At 46.3% G+C, this 13,339-nt stretch overlaps 1 protein-coding gene across 1 annotated transcript in view; it reads left to right on the top strand.

The window, feature by feature from the left end:
* LOC119372207 (KH domain-containing, RNA-binding, signal transduction-associated protein 2) overlaps positions 1-8,569 on the top strand; it is a 376,214-nt gene extending 367,645 nt beyond the window's left edge. The window contains exon 9 of the mRNA XM_037642685.2: positions 1,623-8,569. Within this exon, the coding sequence (XP_037498613.1) occupies positions 1,623-1,738 (116 nt within the window). The 3' untranslated portion in view covers positions 1,739-8,569. The remainder of the gene's footprint in view (positions 1-1,622) is intronic.
* Positions 8,570-13,339: the final 4,770 nt, after the last annotated feature.

Below are 13,339 nucleotides of genomic sequence, written 5' to 3'. Positions count from 1 at the left end.
GACTTTTCAGGGGCGAAGCTCCTTAGGCTGTGGGTCGCTGCCTCCTCTGTAGCAGTAGTATGTAGCCACCTCGCCCGATCGGCAACTGGCGAGGTGGATCGGCAACGGGCGAGCGCCGATCAGTGAAGTCCCCCCCCCCTCCTTCGCCTCGCGACGCCGACGCTCCGCGCTCGCTGCGTTTCAGATGCGTGCTCTAGTCCCCCCTCCCCCCTCACGCCTCGCGAGGCCGACGTAGGCAGCGTCTGCTAGCGAGTTTCTTGATTGAAAAAACCGACTGCTCGCGCTGCACAACCGTTCACTGACCACCCCGCATATATAGGCACTGGATTTTGACCTCCAGTGTAGTGCCTGTGTGAGATTTCTCCTGTGCGTGATTAAACAAGAAAAATTCACATCATACATGTAAAATTAAAGTGAGCTGCAAGTCGCCATGACTCTCATCAACCCTTTAGTATAAATGCGCCCGATCTCACGTTGTTGATGATGTACTGGGCAGAATTCACGGAACATTCACATATGGCGCGTGTCATTGGTGGAAGGCAATCGTTCGATTTAGTGCGGCGACGTACGCTAGGGGGACCGTTGTAATAAAATCCGCTCGCTGTAGGCGCGCTTTCACTTTCGCTCGGAGTATTCACGGTTTACCGATGACTCCCTCCGGAGCTTCGACCCACTCATCATCATTCACCCCGTGGATATGCTGTGGATTTTTTTTTCGTGCAGTCTTCATGACCAGCTAGATATTTATACGTATCAACAGTTTATCAGTTATGGGACCTTCTTGATGTGAGTCGCTGCACCAGAAAACAATGCAATACGTGTATGTACGACCATAAACGCAATATAATACAACACACACCCAGCATTCATGAAATCACTGTATTGTAGAGAAGCCTTGGGACATGGTAATGGGTTACCCTCTCCAGCGCCTTCTAGTGGGTCATCCTCTTTGGTTGCTTGAAGAAAGAACGCCGCTCGCGCAGGGAGTTCGTGCCTTGCCGTGACTGTCGCCATTACTCATTGTCGTTGAGTGCTGTCTATTAAACACCTTAACAGTATTTAAAAATTATAGCCCCGCAGTGAAGAGACGATTCATTATTGATACGACTTTGCTAAGCCACTAGTATGAGGCACGACGTAGTACGAGATATGTGCAATAAGATAGCGGAGCTCCTAGACTACCAGCATTCATGAAACTATATCCTTAAATATATCCTTGAAGTACGTCCTTAAATATTTGCTTGTACGGCTTGTGTCCTTTCACATTCCCTTCAGCTTACTTTTAGACTTCGTGCTAACGCAGTGGCTTCAATGTTTGGTTAACCGCCGCGGTTTTCTAGCGGTTAGGCGTGCTTGACTGCTGACCCGAAGGTCACGGGATCGAATCCCGGCCGTGGGCACCATATTTCGATGGAGGCAAAATGCTTGAGGCCCGTGTACTTAGATTTAGGCGCACGTTAAGTAACCCCAAGCGGTCAAAATTTCCGAAGCCCTCCACTAAGTCGTCTCTCATAACCATATCGTGGTTTGGGACGTTAAGCCCCAACAATTAATATTATTAATCATGTCGTGGTTTCAGGGCGTAAAACCCTAACAATTATTATCCTTGTTTTCTTTCACAGAATGGGCGGAGCCCCCTTTGCGAACCCACTGCCATCTGCCGGCACGCCTGAAACCTTCGCAGGCGATGACGCGGAGACTGTACCGCCCGTACGGTCCACTGCCGTCGCGGTTTTGAGGATCGATCCGTCAAGTCTCTGCGGAAACGTGGCGGTGACGGTTAAGATCTCCGCACGGAACCCTTGTGGTGCAGCCAAGGCCAAAGCTATCACAGTTGTACATAGCCAGAGTTCCTTTCTTCATTGTTCACGTGAGGTCTACAGCGGAGAGTTTGACACTTTCACAGGAATCCCGGTGCATACCGAAATTCCTCTCAACAGGCGCATCGTTAGTTAGTCAGATTTTACTGCTTTTAATCGCGGAACAAAGTCTTTTGGATGAACTCAGTATCACCTCTCAACATCAGTGCTGTTGCTGGCAATGTGTTTCGCGCTCTCAAACACATGCTGTGGGCTGTTTTGACCAACCGCTTCACTCGTGTAAATACTGCTTCGAAACATGAGCGAATCATGTAAGCGGCGGAATAATTTTCAGCTTAGAGTCAATTGTATGGCACGAAGGTGCGCATGAGCCATTCAGCCGTCAAGACAGGGGTTTTATCTGAACTCAAAGTGGCCACGAAGGCATACCGAAGAACCAGCACATCTCTTCTATTTCTATGTACTGTGGGCTATTTCTACGCTTTAGTGTGCTATCTTTACGTCAGGATTTTAGCTAGTAGAGATTGCTAAGTAATTCTGCATATTTAAGCCTGTACGCTACGTGTTCGAATGTAGTGCTGAAATATCCCCACGTTTGGTGCTTTTGCCCCCAGAAGATGCTGTGTCCAGAAAAAAAAAACCTCGTTACTGTGCTTGTCGGAACGCCACACTTACTATTTTGCTCTTAAGTTTGTATGTATGAAGTTTTTATTAAGTTGTATGTGAATATGGCAACACGTGAATGTGAGCTTTTCTTCTCTGTGTTCAGACCAATTGTATATTACTTCAATTTATGGAGCGGAAGGGTTGCACATGTGTGCAGAAACAATATCTTGTGATTTTTGCGTCTGAATAATTCATGGTCGCTAATATTGACGGTATTTGCATTTATTACTTGTACACGTGGCATACAACACCCGAGTTCACAAAAGTCCGACTCTGATGATCTTACTTGCCTCAATAGTTATTGTAATCTACACCTTTATCGCAGTATGTATGTCATGTAAAGTAGAATCATAGTGATTTCGTTCTCTGCAGATACAGCAGTTCCAACGTGACATATATGAATGATGGAATATGTTGGCATGCACAAAGGAGGAAAGGGGCTGAAGTTTAGTCCGAATTGCTTACTTCATGAGATAGGAGCAGCGAGAAAATGTACACCTTCACAACTGCACTTTATGTGTACATGTGTGGTAGTACATAAGTATTGGTCTCAGAGCTGTTACGAGTGCTGATGCGATGTCGTTGAAGTTACTACATTCTGCCTCAAATACCGTGTCTAGACTTTGTACTGGAAGCTTCGTAAGACTCACTGGTGTGTCTCTCTTCTCTAACAGCACCAGACATCAGAGAGCCGAAACCTACCTTGCCCTGTCGGACTTTTCTTTTTTTGTTGCCAACAATGTAGAGGAGTAGACGTAGTAATATCATACGCTCAAAACTTCCTTGGCGGTTCCAGAAGCCAAACGCGTGCAAATAGCTTACCACAGATCTTAAATAAGGCTCTATATGTATTCGATGAGTTAGGTCTCGGCATGATCACTGCACTGGAGAAATCAGCAAATGTGAAGCATGTAGTGCACATAATTTTTGGTGGCTCAGTGCAAAAAGAAACAAAACGGCGTGTGAACGATGCATATATGTTCAATGCAGTTCCCTCTTCTGACACGAAATTTCTATGTTTGCCTAACAATGGTGAGCGCAACATTAACAAGGAAGCATGCTGGTCGGCAAGGTAAAGTGTAGCTAGAATTTTTTAGGCAGTAAAGTTCAACCTACGGCCAGCAGAGCAAACATTTATTAGCACCAATTGCGCATAAGATATGATAAGCTGAGCCCTGGACAAGTACTGAGTAACGTTGTAACTACTGGCACCAATGACCTCAAGTAAGATGGGTATGGTCAGTTTAAAGGCCACGTTTAAGTAAAAAAGAACATGTCCTGTAGGCCTTATCGGTACGTTGTTTCAGACGAAAGCAACCTGTCCTCGTTTCCCTCGTGCGAATTTTCTCACCTCTCTGACTATCTACATCGCATATCGATCGGATCATTCAGAATTTCGTCAGGCGTTCTCTAGTCAAACCCGTATGTTTAGCTTTACTCCGCCTTCTAGGTCAAAACGTGAGTTGTGCATGCTAAATATTCTGGAAAGAACAGTAAATGCTTTCATTTCCCCTGAAGGATCACAACATTATTTTTGTCATAGATTCCTAAGCCAGCGCTAGAGGTTAAGAGCACAGTTTTTCATTGGTAGTGCTCGAGCCCCGCAATTGTGCGCAACGTAAGCAGTGATGCCCGGAAGCATGAAAATTTAAACCGTATACAGTGAGATGAATGTTATTCTAATGAAATGATGCAATCTAGTGACATAGCTTCTTGCAATGTGACTGCTTATCTATAAACAGTTAATCCAGCAAGCTATGTTAACCTAATGCACCCCTTAAATATTCCAACTAATGAACTGAAATGTTTAACTTTGGTCAGGAAATGAAGTGCGAAGTCTGTTTTATTCAAATTTTTATAGCTGATGTTAGGTCGTTTACGAGCAATATTTCAGCGAACGGCTATCGTACGATTTTTGTGCATTAAGTCAACCAGTGAACTCGCATAAGTATAACAGACAATATATTTAGGCAGGGAATTCTATGTTTGTATGCAAAAATTACAAAAAATAAGCTTTTGTGTTCCACATATACATTTCCTAGAAGTGAGTGTTGCAGCTCGTATAAGCAGCTTGCGCGAGCTGCAACGGTCATATTCAGAGTATCGCGCGTATTTGAATTAAATTTTGTTTCATAATTTCGGCTGCATGAGTCATCACAATTCTAAGAAACGCATTATCCGAGAACCTGTTCATTATGTGCGATGCTACTGCATATTGTGTGCATATTTGAGAGTTGTATTCAGAGGTCAAATGGCCAAACAAAAAAATATAGGATGGATCAGTGCAGCTTAAAAAATCTCGTCAAAATTCCACCAAGCATGGAAACCATGAGGCAGCTAACTGTTCATTGATTTAATGTGTTTCGTCTTTTTACTATGCGCACATCTACTAATCACCCGCCCCAGTTCTTATCAATTGACTCTGATGAACGCATAGGATGGTGCGTCTACTTCTGGATACTGCCATTTATGACGTCCGGAGGAAACACTCGCGTGTGGGACTTTTTGCGCCTACGCTCAAAATCGCAGCGCTCGGTAAGAATTTTTTTATATCTGCGAAGTCCCTACGGAAACCTGCCTGAAGTTCTTACGCATTTATTTTCTCAGTATTGGTATTGCCTTCGTTATAATCATCTTCTTAGTTTTACAATGAAACCATCTTGAAATGCTACAAACTGTATTGTCTAAACAGCATTATTTGGTCGTCGTATGATTGTACAATTACTAAAGAGTACGCACCAATGGTCATCGAATGTGGAAAGTATATTTCGCTCTAACGACTAAGGTTTTGGAATTGCAGTGACGGAAATTGTGAGTTATGCTGCGTACTGTGCGTGTTTTTACTGCATAAAACCAGTGTTCCTATTTGCTGTAAGGCTACTACATTTCTTAGTACTACACATTGTAATGTAGTAAGCCTTGAGATACATTAGAACTTCCCAAGATTTGTCTGATAGACTGTCTTCTGTTTTCCTGCCTAAGACTGTGCGCCATGTTGGCCACAGAATGTTGTCCGCGTAGCAGCGCATACTGCCGAGCTCTAGTGTGTGATTGCAAAACATAGCAGTTGAAAGCTCGCTGAGCATCGGTAGAGAATTTGCCATTATTTCGGTACCTCCAGAAGGGACATTTTATTAGCCACAATGTTAAACAGGCAATCCATCCTTGCAAACGCTTGGGCTTGAATAACAAGCTTTACTGTATATAGATGTAGCCGCTCTGTATGGTGCTGTCGCCTTTACAATCAACTGAGTGTTTTGAATTGATTTTTTGTCTTGTTTTCTACGACGTCACCTTAAATGGAGACAACAGTTGAACAGTGACTACGGCTCTGCGTTAAATATCACCTATTTCATTCTTTCTCCCGAGCTCAGCGGACGTTGATAAAAAGAACTTAAACCACCGTGAAGGCATGTCTCCCATTTTCAAAGGTATATGGGCATTAGGCCCAACGATTACCTCACGTACGGCTGCCTTCTTCAAGCGATGTTCGGCAAGCCAGTTTGGATATAAACGTGTGACTGAAGTCTGCTGAAGCATCGAACAACGCAGTCGATGTAAAAGGGCAGGACGCGATGCTAAAGCACTTGAATTTACACTGCACTGGGCATTATTGTGAATTGCGGATTACAAATATAAAGGGCATTCCGAACAAAGCTGACTCGTGAACTTTGCCATCTAAGAAGAATACAGAAGGTGCTGAAAACTTTGGCGAATGCACAGAAAGCTGACTACAGCATCATATTTCATTTCTTTGCTCGTAATTTCTGGTATTTTCACCTGCTATGTTTAACGTCCTACTATATTCAGCGCGCATACTGTGTTCAGAGCTCAGCGAGCACGAATTGCGTTCAATACGGCCTCTCTGATAGGCTTGCGCGCCGTGACGCGATTATATTTCTTGCTGCTGTAGGAATGCCTCGACTGCGCTGCGTAAGAATTTATGCAATTCATTCAGTTCATTCATACCCGATCAGTAGAATATAACAGGGTTCGAATACACGAATCGTTTCGTTCGCGAAAAGCGCATTTCGCCGGCTGGCTTTGCTCCTACCATACCTCCATCACCACTCTTCTTTAGCATCTACTCTTACAAATGCTTATAGCATCAAAACATTTTTGCGGACTGATGTTAGCAGGCGCACGGTTATCTTTATTTCTACGTTTCTTTTGTTCTTCTGCTTGTTTTATGACCGCGCTTAATATTACGATAAAAAAAACAGAAACAAACAAACGTGCCATATCCAGCGTGGCAGGACGATTGGTCCAGTGGAGTTTATGAATCTTTGAAGTAGGTTGCGTTTCGAAAGAAGCATATTCTGCCTGTTTAGGCGTTTTTACCACGACTGTTCTCGTAGCGAAGTTACTGTGCTGCATATTTTAGTTGTGTGTATACATACGTATGCTGCATTCCCACTCCTGGGATAATTTGCAACCGTTTACTCTCTGTTTAATCAAAGGAAGCGTGTTCGGTCGCCAATGTGCTTTACTGGAAAAATGAAATCAACTGCATTTCAATTATTGTGACCTTGCGACCGAAGTTGTAGGTAACTGCCAACAGTTCTGGCCAATATATGTAAGCACTTCGCCTCAGCGCATTCTTATCTTTGATGATAATGTTCAAGTGCAATATTTTGTAGGCTTCTGTATGCTGGTATGAGATTTTTTTATCTTTAAGACTATGTGTAATGAAAAAGAATGCAGAATTCCTAATGTATTATTTATTCAGTACTTGAGACAATAATACACGAAGTTGTGGCGATGCCATAGTGTTTGGCTGAAAAACGCAAGCAGGATGGCACGGAGGCTACAACAAATGACCAGTGCGCAAACTTCGAATTGGGGTTTTGTTATCGTAACTGCAAAATACGAAGCGTAAACACACCGCAGGAAAGCATGCAAATTCGTGGCCGGATGCTGATGCAGCATCACAAAATAACGTTTCGTCGCACTGTTTAATAACCCATATATGCCCAGTGTCTTATATAAAGGACGCTTCTTTGATGCACTCTAACATCCCTATTTCTTCAGCTGATGACTAGCGCCACCTACATAACATCAAGCAGGCCTCATTCTCAACGTGTGCAAGCCTAGACATTGCTTGCTTTTCATGCTGCCATGTGCCGACCGCTTTCTCCGGGCAAACGCGTGCTTTGTGTGAAAGACGTCATAGGGAGGAAGTGCAATGTCGGTGTGCACATGAAATGTTTCAAGGCTCACCACACCCGCACATAGCACCCCTAATGCCCAGTGTCCCATATGTATATGTATAGGACGGCTGAAAAACAGTGTTGCGTTTACCTAGCAGTAAATAAAGAACTTGTGCTTTCTTTTGAGGGTATAAGTACACTTTTTTATGAAAAAAATATTTGTTTTATTATTTTTTTCTGAGTTTGGGCATATATCGGATAAAGAAGGCGTCGGTGATATTTCGTTTATCCTTCTCTTTGTGCCTAGCGATTGCGCACGGAGTCTGTCTCAAAGGTCATGGGTTCGATGCCCTGAAGAGTAACCGCGTTCCAATGCCGGTGGAATGCAAAGTCTCTCCTCTACTCAGCCAACATGTTAAGTAAACAGCAGGTGATGACAGTAAATTCCGAGTTGTCAATTAACGGCCATGTATCACATATAGCCTGCGGACAAGTGGAGCCAATAGCTTGGTCAATGAATCAATCACTCCCTCGTTATTGTTGCTGATAGTCGCGTTTACGTTTTTCTCATGTTTCTTTTTAAAAACGATGCTGGTTAATTGGGGCCCAACGTAAGCTGACGTCTTGTGCGCGTATACTGCGGATGTGCTTGTGCGTTTTATTTATGCCCTGTACATATATTTTGTCACGCGTTTCCTGTGCGTAGCACGAGATATCCACGTAGTGCGCACCCGCCTGTGTCTGTGATGAACGGTATATATAAGTTGTTTGTTGTTGTTTCGTGAGCGAGACGCCCCGGTGCGCTTGTGAAATGCCTGTGTGTTTGCTCCGAAGGCGAGATTCACTTTATGCTTTGACCTGACTTTAGTGACCACACATGTTGAAACTTTGTTTCCGAATAAACGACCTTGTTTGCCACTCAGTACATGGCCCATCAGAACGCGTGAGTGCGTGTTTTTCTCTACTACTTCAGGTACAAACCCAGTCTTTGTCCATGCGTTTGACATTGAAGCTCAGCCAAGGTCAGTTTAGTCCACTTCCACCTCGCACATACGTCGTCATAGCAACGGGCATGCGTACTGCCTGTTTGTTCTCTTCTCCAGCGCACACCGACGCGTGGGACACTGCCGCGGCATGTTGTGTGGAGATAGGTTTAGCACAAAGCTTACCCTACGAGGCGACCGGCAAGGGACGCGACGTTCTCTACTGCCGCAGCGAACAAAGATGCTACGGCTGGGTTTGTCGACTCTCCAGCACGGCGCAGAAAAGGCACACGAGGCAGGATGTTAACAAAAAACACGGGTTTAATAACTCAAGATGCAGCACAGTACGACAGTCACGGGCTTGCAGGCCGTAAGGGGAACTCCGCAAGACCGATCGAGTACGCTTGCCAACGGAGCTACGACTATCACACAAAGGACAGCAGTCGAGCACACTAACGAGAAGCCGCCTGCTAGAGCAGCGCGTCAACCTCTCGTGCCGGCCTGAGAGCATCTGACGCGGGCAAGCCAGCGCCAGACAGAAGCGAGCTCAAGGGGGAAAGGGGTTGTCACTGGCGGCCAATGAGGACAGGCGTTGCGCAGTGACGTAGGCTAGCATGGTCACGTGGTGGCGCGAGCATGCTCAGGTAAGTTCAGACGCATGACTCGTGCGGGGAAGACCAACGCACGGCTCGCACCAAGCAAAAAGGCCTGGCGCCGCCGCCGTGGTCGCCATACCGCCGATTAACGGCGGTTCCCGGCGCTCGAGCCGCGCGGGGCCAACACACGCGCTAGTTGGGGAACGAGGCGCCAAACGGGAGGGGGCGCTCGATTCCCCCAGTTGTCGTCTGCGGTAGTTGCTGCTATCTCTCGAGAAGCTTGGTTTAACCACCTTAAAGCACCGCATTGTCTTCTCATACCAAGGAATGTTTAGTTATATGGCCATGCGCCCTTATTTCTTTGTTTTGATGTATGCGGGTTGAACACACAAAAAAATTACAGCATATCCACGGGTGAATGATGAAGAGCTTGGGCGAAGCTCCGGAAGCAATCATGGTTTCGGGATTCGCTTCTCGTTGAGCCCGTTTCGCAGCGGCGTCCTTGGCGCGCACGGTCACGGGATCCGCCTGGCTGCCGCCAAGCGAGCGCCAGCCGCTGCGCATCGTCCATGCTCCGCCAACGATCCGACACGTACGGCGACGATCCAGGAGAATGAGAGAGGCGCTCGCTCCCCGCGCATCCCCGCGCAGCCCGCGCAGCAGCCAATCGGAGAGCAGCGGCACTTCCAGCGCCATCTAGTGTCGATTCACACAAGCGCCATATTGCGCACAGTTCTATTGGACCAACGCCATCTAGGAAATGAGACGAGAAATGGTGATGACGACGCAGATTGTGTACAGCGCCATCTAGAATATCGTCCCTGAACTGCAGTTTGTATGTACTTCTATGAGACAGCGCCATCTACTGCATCATACGGGAGATCCGTTTACGCCGGACAACGGAGACGTGACAAGGTTAGACTAAGAGGAGCTACGCCCCTAAAACTGTTAGCAGCGTGCGGCGCAGGCTTTCTTTCTCGCGCTGTACTCATTCCCGCATCCATCAGATTTATTGCAGTCCATGTCGTACAAATCGGTGCGCGTGTTCTGGGAGCGAATGGGAAGAGAACGACGAAAAGGAAGAAGAGGATGAAGACAGCGCGTGCCGGTTCATGATGATTATCATTTCTGTTCACTCGTCACGAACCAATGCTTGGCTTAAAAGCTCCACTGTTAAGACATTAACGCTTTATCGAGCCCCCAGTGTTTGAATTACCTTTAGGTATTCAGCGAGCAATATGGCGCACCAAATGGCTTGCGAGCGTCAATGATTCGAGATCTCGCAAGCAGCGTTTCTTCTTCAAACGCATGGGCTTACATCTCAACCATTAGCTTTTCACTTTGTACATTCCGCTCTCGTTATGTGCTCACCCTTGATAAACTTCGTCTAATAGGATTAATTGTGCTCGCTAATCTTTTAACCCTGGAGTAGCTAAATTGAGGCACGTTCGCTCGATAAAAAATTTCACGTTCTTTGTTTTGGAGGAATTGGCGCGAGGATTGTGCCTTTGTTTTTTCGACTTTCGCTTCGCCCAGCAACTCAATACTACGGGACTCGCTAATGGAAGTTCTGTGTTCACGGGGACTTCTTCAGCGCTATTCTGACCTGTTGGTTAAAGAACCGCGAGCGGACCTTCGTTTTGATGTGTTCTTGGCCTTTCTCGGAAAACGTGCAGTTAGCAGCTCTCATGACGACGGTGCGGCATCATTTGTGCTCACTTCGACCCTTTAATGAATGCTTTTAAAAAGAATTACGTATGTTTCTCTCCAGTCATATGTTTGTGAAGCAACTGGCTCTATTTTCGGCCAATATTCTGCAAAATTTAACAATTGTCATGATACAGGGCAGCAGAGCTGATTTTATCCAAGCCGTTAGAAACATCTGGTAGCATATGCGATGATAAAACGTACCATGGGAGGGTAGGAGGGGCTCCCAACACTTATCTGCATGAATAACCGCGCTACGGAACTACATGGCTGATTAGGAAAGCTAGAATATTAGTTTAGTTTTGCGTTATAAGTGTGATTTCTTATCAAAAACATTTTACGTACGAAACGATTCGATCAGACAGCTTTCAGGCAACTATGTCATGTGCAATCGTACATTTTCCACTCTTTTTCCACTCTCGTGCATTTTCTACTGATCATGCAGCACGTGCGAGCCGTGACACCATCCGTTCCAAAGGCTATATGGCGTAACTAACTCCGTCTATTACGAAAGGAGATAACACATGCGAACAATGGATACAAGAGGAGAAAACCAAATGTATTTCTAACAATTAGCTCAACTTTCTTTCCTTGTGGCTACGTCTACTGCCTGACTATAGACCATAATTTTAATTGATTGCATGGAGAAGCCATATTTGGTCCCGTTCCGCGGGTCGGATGCAACGAACGACCAGGTTAGCCTCAAAAACGTCCTCATTAGGTTATGCTTGTCGGTAGTGCTCGCTCGTTATTAGCTGTGATGACACCAGACCGATGTTCCCTGTGCTGTTTGCGCCGAGAGGTGATAATTGTGGTTACTACCATGCGTGCTGGCTCTAAACTGGGCTGCTAGAGTTACGGAATCCGGTATTTACCAATCGTCCACTCATTCCGCAGGGTTGCTGCCATCGCCAAACGGAGCTTGCAAGTCTGATGCCAACTCCAATAGATTTAGACTTCCATTTCATCTGACGAATGAGGAATATGATGTTTACAATAGGGAACCCAAGCTGAAGTTTGCGGCGCGACGACAGCGCCGCGCCAGCCGCGCTGCGGCTCTGTCGGAAAGCTCTGAACCTTAGCGCGGCCGACTCAACCCCTTTCACGGTAGCGGTAGCGCACGTGCGCACGCGTTCTTCTCTCGGTGCGGGTAACTGGGAGGCCGTCAGCTGGGTACGTTGAACCGAGAGGCTTGCTGCGCGAAGCTGCGCATTTCCGCGATGGCAGAAGCGACCCCGCGGAAGCGCAAGCGTGGTCCGAAGTATTGCGGTTTAGTGGCCGGCCACAACAGTGCAAACAACACCAAGGCACACGATTCACGTGTTGAACTGTATCGGTTCCCGGGCGCGTCGTACGAGAAATAAAGGCGGCAAGCGTGGATAGCTGACAGCGCTGTCTCGCCTTATGTTCTGGCTGTCTGAATTTATCGCTTTCGTTCGTTCCGACAACGTGAATCGGTAAGTAACGCGACGCATGCACGCAGCGACTACAGTAATGATCACTCGCTGTCTTCTCGTATTGTTAATGTCCAGTTACGGTTGTAGGTGAAGCAACTTTGTGTTTTGATTCCCCGTGTTCGTGAGACCTACCCGTCGTTGTTGAAAGTTCACATTCGCGTTATACCGTTAGCATTGCGCGGTTGGTTGAATTCAACTGAACTCGGCACATTGTCAGAAGTTCGGCGCCTGCATTTCACGCGTCGGGAAGGCTGCTTTATCACGCCGGAACGGACGTCTGTGCATTTTCAGCAAGCTTTGACATCGTTCTGCAGGTTTGCTTTGTTTTTGTCACTTTATTAGGGTGATATATATTTAAGCCGCTAAATATAACTGGCACTTAATACATGCTTTGCAATTGCAGCCTTGAAGTAACCACCTTCTGACTTTGTTCGATTTTCTAGCCGCGTTCACGCAGCACGTTTTATACGCCTGTCAAGTCGATATCATAAAAATAGACTGCAAGCATGACGCGAGAGCCGAAAAAACGAGGCGAGCAGTTCATCTTGCTTCACAGTGGTTAAAGCTCAGCTAGCTGCCTCGCGTCTTAATCAGCGGGTGATTCTCCAGCGGCACGGAGGACTGGACTCTAACCTTCTCAGGAAGCAGTGCCATGGCCGTATAATCTTTTTTTCGCACGCCGCAAACGTCTGTTCACGAAAGTACCCGGCTGCTACTGTAAGCATGCCATATCAAAACAACAATCATATGATTCGTAGTCCACGCCGCAGAACATCGATAGCGTGTACGGCTTCATTTCGGAGTGAATGTGGACCATTATTCATCTTTAACATGACAGAATGAGACTTACCTCGAGGTATACGTCCTACACGGTGTAATCGTGACTTGGGAAATGCATTTCGCTTTACGTTGGGCGTCGTTGTCGTCGATCGTCTGCTCTTCACCGTTAACATGATTGAC

This window comes from Rhipicephalus sanguineus, chromosome 10 (assembly GCF_013339695.2).
Source record: "Rhipicephalus sanguineus isolate Rsan-2018 chromosome 10, BIME_Rsan_1.4, whole genome shotgun sequence".
Classification (NCBI taxonomy): domain Eukaryota; kingdom Metazoa; phylum Arthropoda; class Arachnida; order Ixodida; family Ixodidae; genus Rhipicephalus; species Rhipicephalus sanguineus.
The sequence above is the reverse complement of the archived record's forward strand: the minus strand, read 5'-3'. Positions and strand labels throughout refer to the sequence as shown.